General features: G+C 44.6%; 1 protein-coding gene across 3 annotated transcripts; it reads left to right on the top strand.

Annotated features, from left to right (window-relative positions):
• Nucleotides 1-1,934: 1,934 nt before the first annotated feature.
• Nucleotides 1,935-5,951, top strand: LOC4347546 (beta-glucosidase 32-like). Of its 3 annotated transcripts, none has more exons than NR_186544.1 (13): nt 1,935-2,127; nt 2,369-2,432; nt 2,748-2,806; nt 2,905-2,980; nt 3,057-3,128; nt 3,215-3,302; nt 3,471-3,726; nt 3,855-3,980; nt 4,166-4,380; nt 4,526-4,551; nt 4,661-4,754; nt 4,853-4,955; nt 5,163-5,951. NR_186544.1 is itself a non-coding variant. In NM_001422810.1 (13 exons), exons 1-13 carry the CDS (start codon nt 1,978-1,980, stop codon nt 5,368-5,370), a joined length of 1,527 nt encoding a protein of 508 aa, NP_001409739.1. In that variant the 5' UTR covers nt 1,935-1,977; the 3' UTR covers nt 5,371-5,951. The 3 variants fall into 3 exon arrangements, 2 of the variants coding, with proteins under 2 accessions (NP_001409739.1, XP_066159982.1); NM_001422810.1 differs by having other exon boundaries at nt 3,865-3,980; XM_066303885.1 differs by having other exon boundaries at nt 2,323-2,432; nt 3,865-3,980; nt 5,163-5,763.
• The last annotated feature ends 7,629 nt before the right edge of the window (nt 5,952-13,580 follow it).

The following is a 13,580-nucleotide window of genomic DNA, read 5'->3' as shown; positions in this document are numbered from 1 at the left end:
CAAAGCTCCGGCCGAAGAAATCCGACATCACATTGTGACTCCGGAGAAATCTACATAATTATTATTTATTTTTTTACGACTTGATTCTGAGAAGCTGAGGCTCTACTAGAGAAATTTTTAAGATTTTGATAAACAACTAGATGGTCATTTTCTGTATTTTATAGCTACATATTCTTAAAATCTAGGTAAGAATCTATATTGTCTGAGAAACTAAAGCTTCCTAAAGAAACAACTGTTACCAGAAGCTTCTCGAACTCTACTTCCCGGAAAAAAAATGTGGTCATTTATTAATATATAATTAATTAAGTATTAGAAAAAAAACTTGAAAATAGATTAATATAATTTTTTGTATATATATATTTTTTTATCCGTTTAGTAATTTAAAAAGTATGTACTGAAAAATGAAAGAGGCAAGTTTAGAAAGCAAAGAAAAGAACTCAGTCGCGGTCAGTATCACTCAGGTTGTGATCCATGAGAGATAGTCATGGTTAGTAACCAGGTGGTAAACCATGCCAGCTGTGTTCGTTGCCCCTGGTTTGCAACTTCTTTATTTTCCGTACACACGTTTTTTAAACTACTAAACTACTAAACAGTGTATTTTTTATAAAAAGTTTCTATACAGAAATTACTTAAAAAAGTCATATTGATCCACTTTTGCAAAAAAAGGTCTATCTAGCGAGGCCTCTCGCGATAGTCTTAACGCGAGACCCAACCGTGTGAACAGTGGAGTGGAGAAGCCAGTACATATGCATGCCTGTTTTCATTACACATGCATGTTTTTTCCCTTTCTTATAATTTTTTCTCTCAAATTACTTATCCGATCTACAATCCGATTACAACATTGTGTTCGTTACAATTAAATCTTCACAATAAGATCTTACATGATTATATTACGATGAAAAAAAATTTATATTTGTAAATTACTTTTATTACATGTGAAAGTTACTTTTATCATATATATATATATATATATAAAAGTTACTTTTAGATTTGACTAAATTACTTCTTAGACGTATAAAAGGAAATTCAATATAGTCTAAAAGTAATTTACATATATTATAAAAGTACCTTAAAACAAAACGGAAGTAACTTTGTCACGACATTAGAAGTAAATTCGTTGTAGGGATAAAAATATGAATTTATCTAGAAATAAAATTTAATCGGCACATATCAACACACGTAAGTTTAACAGTTTTTAAAAGTAACTTCAATGTTAATTGGAAATAACTTTTGCATTGTTCAAAAGTAACTATCTATAAAATCATCGATTGTTTTTTCCTTTCATTTTTAGCTGTGTAGTCACGCCCAATGAAAAAGGACATTCATTAAAGTTACTTTCCTTTTATTATAAGTTATTTCTATAATATATGTAAACTACTTTTAGGCTTTATTGAATTTACTTTCATATGTCTAAGAAGTAATTTAGTGAAATCTAAAAGTAATTTAGATATATTATAAAAGTAATTTATAATTTTTCATCAAAATATAATCATGTGGGATCTTGTTATTAAGATTTAATTGTTACGAACACAACGGTGTAATCGGATCGTAGATCGGATAAGTAGTTTAAGAGAAAATTGTATTTAAAGTATAGGTGGATAGTGTCTCTTACGTATGGAGTGGTAGCTAGTTTAGACAAACCAGCTACCACTAGCTGTGTAATCACGTCCTTAATTAATCACGCGCTAATGGACCGCTCAGTTTTCCGTGCTTCCGGTTAGTAACACTGTCTTCCGAACACAGCCATCATTGGGCCTGTCCCCATCTTCCATTGGGCCGGGCAAAATAGCCCGAGTTCGTAGGCCCACGGCCCACCCCACAGGGACACAAAAATCCCAAAAGAAAAAAAAAAGAAGCGTCGACTTCAGTGCCACTTGTCTCTCCTTCCACTCTCCAGTCAGCATCAAACAGTGAGGAGAAGACAAAACCTCGCCATCTTTATATTAGGCACTAGGCACAGCAGCTGAGCCAGCAGCCATGGCGGCCGGGGCACGAGCTCTCGTGCCCTCGCCCTTCATCGTCGTCGTCTTCCTCCTGCTCGCCGCCGCGGCGAGAGACGCTTCCGCGCTCACCCGGCATGACTTCCCCGAGGGCTTCGTCTTCGGCGCAGGCACCTCCGCTTTCCAGGTGCCAAGTACTCCTAGATTAATTAGCCAGTTTCACCTCACTTTGTCAGATGAACTATGTTATTATTTGTGCAGACAGTGCATATGTCGATACGATATCCCTGAAATTTGGCAGGAATTTGTTGCATCGGATTTGGATTTCTGTTTAATTTCTGTATCGTTTCCTGTTTGTATGGCATGATCTTTGCTGTTCAAGATCTGAATTTGTCTGCAACTTTGTAACATAACAACACCTGGAGTAGGTGGAAGGGGCAGCTGCAGAGGATGGGAGGAAGCCTAGCATCTGGGATACTTTCACCCATCAAGGTCCAAACAGATACTTGAATCATATATTCTCCTCATGACTTATTTTTTTTCTAGATGTTCTTTATTTACGCATGGTTGCATTGTTCCAGAATGAATATGTCCATGATGATGGCAAGGTGTGTCATCTCATTGTGTGTATGTCGCTCAAATAGTTATGATGAAAAAAATTAAGAAGATGTATTAACATGTGATATATTACTCCACAAACATACAAGCTAAAATTAGAGTTCTTAATACATTGTACTACCTTGATGTAATTGGTTGAGTTTAATAAAACTTTTATTATATAATAGTAAAAATTAGTGTTGGTGACAGGGTACTCGCCTGGCGGTGCCATTGCAGATGTCTCAGCAGATCAATATCACCATTACAAGGTCAGTGCTGCACTGTTGCAGTGATAAGTTCAGATATGACGCAAATATATATTACAAGAAGATCAATTTAATCTACCCTTTTTTTTCAATGATTTCAGGAGGATGTAAAGCTTATGTATGACATGGGCCTGGATGCGTACAGATTCTCCATTGCTTGGCCTCGTCTTATTCCAGGTAGACATAATCACATAAATAAGGTAGTATTGAATATCTTCAGAACATTTCTGACAGGGAGCTTCAATTGGATTAGATGGAAGAGGAGAGATCAACCCCAAGGGCTTGGAATACTACAACAATCTGATAGACGAATTGATAATGCACGGTAAACATTACATGATCCATGCAGCTCTATTCTTAATTACCAAAATCTTGATCAATCAAGACCCATCTTCTGCCATGTTTTGGCAGGAATACAACCTCATGTCACCATCTACCACTTTGATCTCCCTCAGGCCCTTCAGGATGAGTACGGTGGAATACTCAGCCCCAGATTCATGTAAGCACCCTGAGAAATCCACAAAATCCTGTGTGACAAACTGACAAGCTGAACATTTTCGGCTTTTCGCAATGCAAAGTGATCGAAATGGTGAAGAATTCAGGCAATTTCTCTTTGAGGGGATCATGCTGACAGCCTGACATGGTGTAATCTACCATATATTTTCAGAGAAGATTACACGGCTTATGCCGAGGTTTGCTTCAAGAACTTCGGTGACAGGGTGAAGCACTGGGTGACAGTGAATGAGCCGAACATAGAGCCCATCGGCGGCTACGACGCCGGCGTTCAGCCGCCGCGGCGGTGCTCCTACCCCTTCGGCACCAACTGCACCGGCGGCGACTCCTCGACGGAGCCGTACATCGTGGCTCACCACCTGCTGCTTGCTCATGCCTCGGCAGTGTCCATCTACAGACAGAAGTATCAGGTCATATTAAATTCCATAACTAATTCCTACTGTTCACCATTATACAAAATACTTTTCATTATGCATTTGTGTTTCTTTCACGTGCCAAGATAAAATGGTCCCTGAAAATTGGATTTGGACATGGAAAGTTGGCAACAGGCAATTCAAGGAGGTCAGATAGGGATCACTCTGCTGGGCTGGTGGTATGAGCCCTACACCGACGCGGTGGCAGATGCAGCTGCTGCAATCAGGATGAATGAATTCCATATTGGATGGTTAGTTAGTACTTAAATTGCGGTAGTAACTACTTAAATTGTAGTCGAATACTACTGTCTCAAACTCAAAACGATGTTCATACTCAGATTTTTCAAACTCAAAACGATGTTCATACGAAAATACATTCAGTTTGGCTATTTGTCAGTCTCCTGAATTTACAATGTACCCCTCTGAAATAATGCAGGTTTATGAATCCTCTGGTGCATGGAGACTACCCTCCGGTAATGAGGAGCCGCGTAGGCGCTCGGTTGCCATCCATAACGGCGTCCGATTCGGAGAAAATACGGGGATCGTTCGACTTCATCGGCATCAACCATTACTTCGTTATCTTTGTGCAATCCAGCGACGCAAATCATGACCAGAAACTAAGGGACTACTACGTTGATGCAGGTGTTCAAGGTAAGGATCTCTGAACAACCACAGGCCAGATGTTCCCAAGCAAATTAATCTTGCATTGCCATGTTTTTCTACAGTCAACTGCATTAGTTTTTTGAGTTCCATATATGAGATTAAACCGAGCTGACTTGCTGCTCACCTGGTGCAGAGAATGGTGGAGGAGGATTCGACAAGGTAATATATAGATAATCATGCTGCAGTGGAGCAGAGTTGTTTCAGAAAATTTTTCAATGCATCAGAAATTCAGTCTTGACAGTTGCTTGAATGCTCCCTCCCTTTACAGGAGCACTATCAGCTTCATCCCTGGGCTCTTGGCAAGATGCTACATCACCTGAAGCTCAAGTATGGCAACCCCCCAGTCATGATCCACGAGAATGGTAGGTCTGAATTATCGAGCTATTTCTGAACATACGTAATGTAAATCTGATCAATGTGATGTGAATATGATTTTATTTTTTCCCTCTCGATGGCTCAGGCGACGCAGATTCACCGGAGACCCCGGGCAAGATCGACTACGACGACGACTTTAGATCGGATTTCTTGCAGAGCTACCTGGAAGTTCTGCACCTGTCCATACGGTGTGCTCACTCTCCCTGCTTGTTACTCTCCATTCCATATTGTAAGGTGTTTCAGTTTTTATTCTAAGTTAAACTTCTTCGAATATGGCTAAATTTGAAGAAAAATAAACTAATTTCTATAACGTCAAATTAATGTCCAGTCTAGAAATCTTTGGAACTTCAGAGAGAGACACTCTAGTTAATTTAGTTTCTTGGTTCGCGATGCAGGAACGGATCGAACACGCGGGGATACTTCGTGTGGTCACTGCTCGACGGGTTCGAGTTCCTCTCCGGCTACGGCAACCGCTTTGGCCTGTGCTGCGTCGACTTCACCGCGCCGGCGAGGACGAGGTACGTCAGGAGCTCGGCACGGTGGTACTCCGACTTCCTCAACGGCGGCGAGCTCCGGCCGGTGAAACCCTTCGTCGCATTATGAATCGGGAAGATATTAATCCGGAGACGTAGACTAGAAGATGAGCAACTTACTACTCTCTCCGTCCCAAAAAAGCCAATCCTCTCCCAGTACAACGATTCTGAATTATACTAGGAGGGGTCACATTTTTAGGTTGGGTTTTTTTTTTAAAAAAAGTATGCAGTTAATATTTTTTTTCTTTTTACTATATACGAAAGTGGAAGGTTCCAACCCTCCACGCAATAGCCAAAAATAATAAAAGCGACATCGTCTTCTAGAAGGAGGCCAGAGAATGTGTATGGATGTAAATGGAAAAATCGGACAGAATCACGAACAGAGGAGATCAGAAACACCTGGAATTCAGAAAAAATGGTGAGAGTTGGCGACCAATTTGAGTTGCTGTACTCCTTTGTGCCACCTGCATTACCCTGTCGCTGTCGTTATCTTTCCATCAAAATGTTCATGTACGGACGTGTACAGGGCACGTAGGTGTCTGTCTACTGCATGCCTGCATTTGATGACCCGGGGCCCCACTCGTGTCGCCCCACGTCGACTTGTTAGGCGCAGGTTTAACTTTGTTTTGTGGGATAATTAGTTTGACTGTGATTTGGAGAGCAATTATTATGTTTGAAGTTCTTTAGTGGAGTATATACCTACTTGAGTGACGTATCACGTATCTAGCAAAAGTTTGAACCAAACTTAACCTTAAGTTCTTTAGGGATTAGGTCTGACCTTTTGCGCTTACCTGCGTATTGATAAATACTGCTCCCTCCGTCCAGAATATAAGAAGTTTTAGTGTTAGACACGGTTATTAAAAAAGTAGATAGAAGTTAGTGGTGGAGAGTTGTGATTGGATGAGTAGTGGAGTTATGTGGAAAAAGTGAATGATGGAGGGTTGTTATTGGTTGGGAAGAGAATGTTGGTGGAGAAATTGATATATTTTGGGACAAATCCTGATAGCTAAAAGTTGCTCTATTTTAAAACGAAGGGAGTATATAATAGCATATCGGTGTCACTATTATCAGTGCCGGTTCAATAAAACCCAACATTAATGATGGTTTTCCGCCCTAACACTCTAGCACTACGCAGAGGTAACACCTAACACTAATAAGAAGACATCAGCGTCGGGTCATATACAAACCAATATTGGTTATTCTACATACAAACCAATATACCAGTTTATAAGAATACCCGACATTGATCGGTTAATCATCAGTGTCGGTTCAAGTCGATTAGAGTGGGATGGACTAGCCTGTTGATGGAAAAAGTCATCAATGTCGGGTCTTAATAAGCATCCGTGTCGGTTTGGGATATAAACTTAACTTTTTTATACAAATTCGAATTATGATAAGGTTTATATGAAAACTGTAGCTCTTGACAATATTTATGATTTTCTAGTTAACTTTTTTTTAATACTTTTAGATACTCAAATCCATTATTCAAATCTCAATTAGAAAGGCTAAAAATGAATATATCTATTTGCTAATAGAATTGATTGTTGGAATCACTCCCTCTCTTGTGTATTGTTTATCGCAAACACTCACGTATTTTTCACTTGCATCACACACACACACACGAATGAACAGAGTGCACAAGCTAGAAAGCCTTTTGGTTGATGCAGCCAACTATCTCACATCGGTTTTTTTGTTCATAGCCTTGTTTAAGATCCCACAACAAAATTTTTCAACATGTCATATCGAACGTTTGAACACCTACATAAAGTATTAAATATAGGCTTAAAAAATAACTAATTGCACAGATTGCAACCAATTTGCGAGATAAATCTTTTAAGCCTAATTGCTCCATGATTTGATAATGTGGTGCTACAGTAAACATTTGCTAACGACGGATTAATTAGGCTTAATAAATTCATCTCGTGGTTTACTGATGGATTTTGTAATTAGTTTTTTTATTAGTGCCCGAACACCCTATGCGACACTCTAAATAATACCCGATTTAACATGCTAAAACTTTATATGTGAACACCCTATGCGGCACTTCTCTGCCAAGGACTGCCTGCACACAGCCTACCGGTGGGGAGTGGTTGAGGCCTGAGTCGCCGCTTCCTCAGCAGGCTCCAACTTTGGTGGTTGATGGGCCCGACGGCGTCCTCTACGATGTGCCGATGGTTGTCCTTGACCTCGATGGCCGCCCGCTGGCGCACTCGCTTCCATCTTCTGTGGCAGACAACGCCGCTCTTCGCGCCTTCCTCACCAGCTGCTCTAGGCCTCTCCCTCCTGCGCTCCTCCCGCCGCCTTTGCCGCTGCCGCCTCTCGCCGCCAAGGTGGTGGAGGTTGTGCCGAAGCGCAGTGAGCGTATCGCTGCTAAGATGGCACTTGAGGCGCTTGAGGGGTCGATCCACGCAGTGTCGCGCGCCCAGCGCAACCTGATGCGGAAGCTCGGCCTAGTTCCGGAGAGGGGCCCGGTCACGGCCGAGGCGGTCGCGGCTTACAACGCCCTCTTCTCCAAGCCACTTTCCCAAGAGCACATCATCACGCTCTCCTCGCTCTTCTCCAGCTCCTTGCCCCCGGCCAAGGCTGCAGAGGCGTTGGTCGTGTGCGGCTGATCGGTTTCTTCTCTTCTGCTCTCGGTGTGGTCCCCCACAATGGGATCATGCAACGAGAACGTTTTGGTGTGGAACGTGCGAGGTCTGAACTCGCGCGCCCGTTGGGATGCTGTGCGTGATGTAGTCCGTGATGAGCATGTCTCTATTCTCTGTCTTCAGGAGACTATTATGGATGTAATCCCCTCTCGTACTATTCTGGAAATGCTAGGCCTCGACTTTGATTATTCCTTCTTGCCTGCGGTCGGTCGGAGTGGGGGGGTGTTGCTTGCCTGGCGGACGACTGTCTGGTCTGTCTCAGATGTTCACCTTGCGGATTTCTCTCTCACCGCGTTGGTTCGACACTCTTCTGATGTCGCCCCCTGGTGGCTCTCCATCGTCTATGGGCCACAGGAGGAGCCTGACAAGCTTCGTTTCTTAGATGAGCTTCGTTCGCTGCACTCCTCTCGCACGGGGCCGTGGGCCGTCGTAGGCGATTTCAACCTCATTCTCGAAGCTCGGGATAAAAACAACCTTAATCTCAATCGTCGTATGATGGGTTGTTTTCGTCGGCTCGTCGACGAGTTGGAACTCCGGGAGCTGCCGCTTCACGGACGTCGCTTCACTTGGAGCAATGAGCGCGAGTCGCCCACGCTTGTTAAGCTCGACCGCGTCCTCTTCTCTGCGGATTGGGAGGAGCTTTTCCCCTCTTGCCTCCTCCAAGCGGCCTCTTCTATCGCCTCTGATCACTGTGCTCTTCTCCTTCATACCTGCGTCACCTCCCCGAAAGCGCATCGTTTTCGTTTTGAGGCCTTTTGGCCCAAGTTCGATGGCTTTCTTCAAGTCGTGCAGGACGCCTGGCATCCCCCTGCCAACCTACCCCCTCTTGCCGCTCTTGCCTGGTGCTTCTCTACCACAGCCAAGCGCTTACAGAGCTGGAGTGACCGTCACATTGGCAGTGTTCGTCTGCAGCTTCAGATGGCGAAGGAACTTGTCTTCCGGCTTGATGTTGCGCAGGAGAGTCGGTCTCTTTCCCCCTTGGAGACCTGGCTGCGGCGAGATTTAAAGTTGAAGTGTCTTGGTCTTGCCTCGCTTGAGCGTACTATCGCGCGTCAGCGTTCGCGTTTGGTCTGGCTTAAGGAGGGTGATGCCAATACCAAGTTCTTCCACATGCACGCCAGAGCTCGTAGGCAGAAGAACTTCATCACACGCCTTCGTGATGGTGACCAGCTTGCCATCTCCCATAATGCGCTGCAAGAGCTTGCCTCCTCTCACTTTTGCGCCATCTTGGGGACGAGCGTCAAGCGTGAACTCGCCCTAGACCTCCACTCTCTTGGCCTCCGCCCTGCGCAGCTTGAGGGACTGGACTGTCCCTTCACAGAGGATGAGGTCTGGGCGGTGATCAAGTCCTTGCCCTCTGATAAGGCGCCCGGTCCTGACGGTTTTACGGGCCGTTTCTACAAGTCTTGCTGGCCAGTGATCAAGGTCGAAATTCTGGCGGCCCTTAACTCCTTGTTCCTGACCAACGGCCAAGGTTTTGCTTCCCTCAACGACGCCCTAATCTCCCTCTTGCCGAAGAAGGACGAGGCTGTTGACGTTAAGGATTTCAGGCCGATTAGCCTTATTCACAGCTTTGGGAAGCTGTTCTCCAAGATCTTGGCCTCTCGTCTCTCCCCTCGCCTGGACGAGTTTGTGGCGCCTAACCAGAACGCTTTCATCAAGGGCCGCTCTCTCCATGACAACTTCCGCTATGTCCAGCTTGCGGCAAGGGCGCTCCACGCCAAACGCGTTCCCCGACTTCTTCTCAAGGTGGATATCGTGAAGGCCTTTGACACGGTCAGCTGGCCTTTCTTGCTTGAGGTGCTAGCCCAGCTTGGCTTCAGTCAACGTTGGCGTGATTGGATCTCCCTCATTCTCAGTGCCTCCTCTTCCCGGGTGCTGGTTAATGGGGTGCCAGGTCCACGGTTCCCCCATCGGAGAGGTCTTCGCCAAGGAGATCCTCTTTCCCCCATGCTTTTCATTCTAGTCATGGATGTGCTCAATGCGATGCTCCGCAAAGCCTCTGACTCGGGTAGTTTTCTTCCCCTCAATGATCGTGCTATTCAACATCGTGCATCCCTCTACGCCGATGATCTAGTTCTCTTCCTTTCCCCCGTTCGGCAAGACCTTGAGTTCATCCAAGGCATCCTCTCTGTCTTCGGTGCCGCTTCCGGGCTTCGGACCAACTTCACCAAGTGCTTGATTACTCCGATCCGCTGCTCGGTTCTTGACCTGGAGCTGGTTCAGTCCTCTTTTCCTTGCTCGATCTCGGAGTTCCCCTGCACCTACCTCGGCATTCCACTGTCAGTTCGCAAGCTGCCAAAAGCGGCCCTGCAACCGCTTGTGGATAAAGTGTCCCATCGGCTCCCCCCTGGAAGGGCCGTCTAACCACTCTGGCGGGTCGCTCGGTTCTAGTCTAGTTGGTTCTCTCTTCCATTCCGGTCCATGTTTCTATGGCGATCGGCTTGCCAAGCTGGGTTATCAAAGCCATTGACAAGAAGCGTCGCGCCTTCTTGTGGATGGGTACGGACTCGGCCAATGGGGGACAGTGACGGGTGTCCTGGACGAGGGTTTGTCGTCCTAGGGATCTCGGTGGACTGGGCATTCCGGATCTCAGGGTGGCTGGCTTTGCCTTGAGAGTTCGCTGGCTCTGGCTTCAGCGCTCGGGACACCCCTACTGGTCTGATCTGAAGGCCCCTGTTGAGCGGAGCGTCTCCAACATATTCGCAGCATCCTGGGAGATGGTCAGTCCACGCTCTTCAGGACTGATCGGTGGATCGATGGTCGCTCGATAGCTTCTATAGCTCCTGACCTCCTCCACGCCGTGCCTCCACGTTTCCGGGGATCGCACACAGTTGCTGCTGGGTTAGCGAACAACTCCTGGGTTGGTGACATACATGGCACCCTCACTGTCCCGGTCATCTCTCAGTTCCTGTTAGTCTGGGACGCGGTGCTACCTACCCAGCTCTCGCCGGGTGTTGAGGATCACCTCGTCTGGCGTTGGACGGGTGACCAGTGCTACTCAGCGCGATCAGCGTATCAGGCGTTCTTCCTTGGCCAGCACTCTTTTGCCTGTGCCAACTTACTTTGGCACGCGAAGGACCCTGCTAAATGCAAGTTCTTCCTTTGGTTTGCATTTCAGCAGCGCTGCTGGACTGCCGATCTTCTCCAAAAGCGTGGTATCGATAGCCACTCTGCTTGCCCCTTTTGTGCTCAGGAGCTTGAGACAGCGAACCACATCCTCATCGATTGCGCGTTCGCTCGGCAAGTCTGGCTCCATGTGTTGTCCCCTCCTGGCTAGGCTGCCCTCTCTCCCCCTCGTGGCAGCTGGCTCTAGGATTGGTGGTCATCCTCCAGGGTATGTTTACCTAAGCACCTCCGCAGCGGCTTCGACTCCTTGGTACTCCTAGTCTCCTGGCAGCTGTGGAAGGAACGAAACTCCAGGGTTTTCGACTCCGCGCTCGCTTCGGTTGCAGTGGTTCTGGAGTCCATCCGCTCGGAGGGCCAGCTGTGGTCTTTAGCCGGTGTTACTTTTTTTGGGGATTTCTTGGGAGTGTAGCGTGGCTCTGCCCCCTCCCGCTGTTTGGAGTTGCGTTTTTTAACCGTCGTAGTAGTTCATAGCTTCAAGTCCCCCCCTTTTTAGGCATAAGCCAGTCTGGCTGATTGCTTTGTGTAACAAAAACTCTTTTCCTGCTAATATATTAGCGTGCAATCCTTTTGCGTGTTCGCAAAAACTTTATATGCCTAAATCACAACACCGCCATAGACTCAGTACATGCAAAGAGAGATAGCAACGGCCAAACCCATCACTCAGCCACAACCCACGCCATGCAACTTAACTGCTCCCTCTGTCCCATAATATAAGGGATTTTGAGTTTTTGCTTGTATTGTTTAACCACTCATCTTATTTTAAAAGAAATTAGAATTATTATTTATTTTTTTGACTTACTTTGTTATCCAAAGTACTTTAAACACAATTTTTCGTTTTTTATATTTGCACAAATTTTTTAAATAAGACAAGTGGTCAAATAGTACAAGTAAACCCTTATATTATGGGACGGAGGGAGTAACACATTGTGCAGGCATCATGGATGCATGCATGCATGTCTACTGCTGGATCGATTCACTCGGCAACATGGGGCCTCGCCTTGCCTGCGATCCGGCTACTTCGCGCCGCACTTGCACTTGCAGTTGGGCTCAAGTAGGTGTGTGTCTACGTACTGCATGCCTGCATTTGATGACCCGGGGCCCCACTCGTGTAGCCCCACGTCGACTTGTTAGGCGCATGTTTAACTTTGTTTTTGTGGGATAATTTGGCTGCGATTTGCATAGCAGTCATTATGGGCCTGTTTGGTACAGCTCCAACTCCTAAATATAACTTAAGGGGTTGATTTTGGAGTGGAGTTGTGGGGCTGCCTAAACCCAGCTCCACAACTCTAGTATATTTTGTGAGAGAGCTCCACCCAACTCCACTCCCAGTTTTGGTGGAGCTGAAACTGTTTGGCTGAGCTACTGCTCCAGGAGGGGTGGAGTTGAAGCTGGAGCTGTGCTAAACAGGCCCATGGTTTGAAATTCTTTAGTGGAGTATATACCTACTTGAGTGACGTATCACCACGAATCTAGCAAATGTTTGAACGGGGCAGTAGATAATTTGATCAACATGGTTTTGTCAGGGGTTAGGTTTGGCCTTTTACGTTTACCCTTAGAGATTTTGTATTTTATATTTACCTCCTTAGTTCAAGATGCCCCTTACATGCACTGAAAACAGAAGGCAACCTATTTGATGGAACCCACGTATCGATAAATCTCATTAAGTGAATGGTGAATCCCAAGAATTAACAAGGATGAGCCATATAATCAATAAAATAATAGCCATTGGATCCACATATAGACAAAATAGCAAGAAGAAATCTGAACTATTGGATTCACTTTGTCTAGAAGCTTCCTTGACCTACTAAGAAAAAAAATAGTAAGGTTATGGATATAATTTACAATGTACACTTTTAATTAAAAAACTATTTTGCAAATATACCCTCTTACTCTATCTATGCAACTTTCCTTTGAGGAAAAAAAATTACAAATAGATCATTGACCTATATTTAGAAAGATCCAACAAATGTTGTGCATATAATTTTATAAATCACACGGTTTACAAATAACCTCATCTTTTAATAAAGATTAATATGATCCGACTAATCTTTATATCATTCAAAGTTATATATATTAGTGATGAGTATATAGTATATATTTGTATGTGTGTCTGTGATATGCTGATGTAACCATCAACTATGCACCCATTAAAGATGTTATGATTAATCATTATTACAAACTAGGAAAGTAGCCCGCGCATACGCGCAGACACCTTATTTAATGTTGCTTTAGTTTTTATTACAAATGTTAGGATGATATTGTTGAAATATTTTTTTGAGTCCATTTTAAACATATTTTGGTTAATAATAGGTTTGGACATTGGTTATGTTTTTCTTCTGATTATCCTTGCAACGTATAAACTCTATACTAAAATTGTTTGAAACTGTACAACCAAGAAAAAATTGTGTCACAATGATGGAGTTGGTTCATATATATTTGTACTATATGTGATTCGTTTTTAGAATTTAGCATTTCAGTTTCCAAAATTTTACTAACATTTTTT

The sequence above is a fragment of the Oryza sativa genome, chromosome 9 (assembly GCF_034140825.1).
Source record: "Oryza sativa Japonica Group chromosome 9, ASM3414082v1".
NCBI classification, from domain to species: Eukaryota; Viridiplantae; Streptophyta; class Magnoliopsida; order Poales; family Poaceae; genus Oryza; species Oryza sativa.
This window is presented reverse-complemented; position numbering and strand designations above follow the sequence as displayed.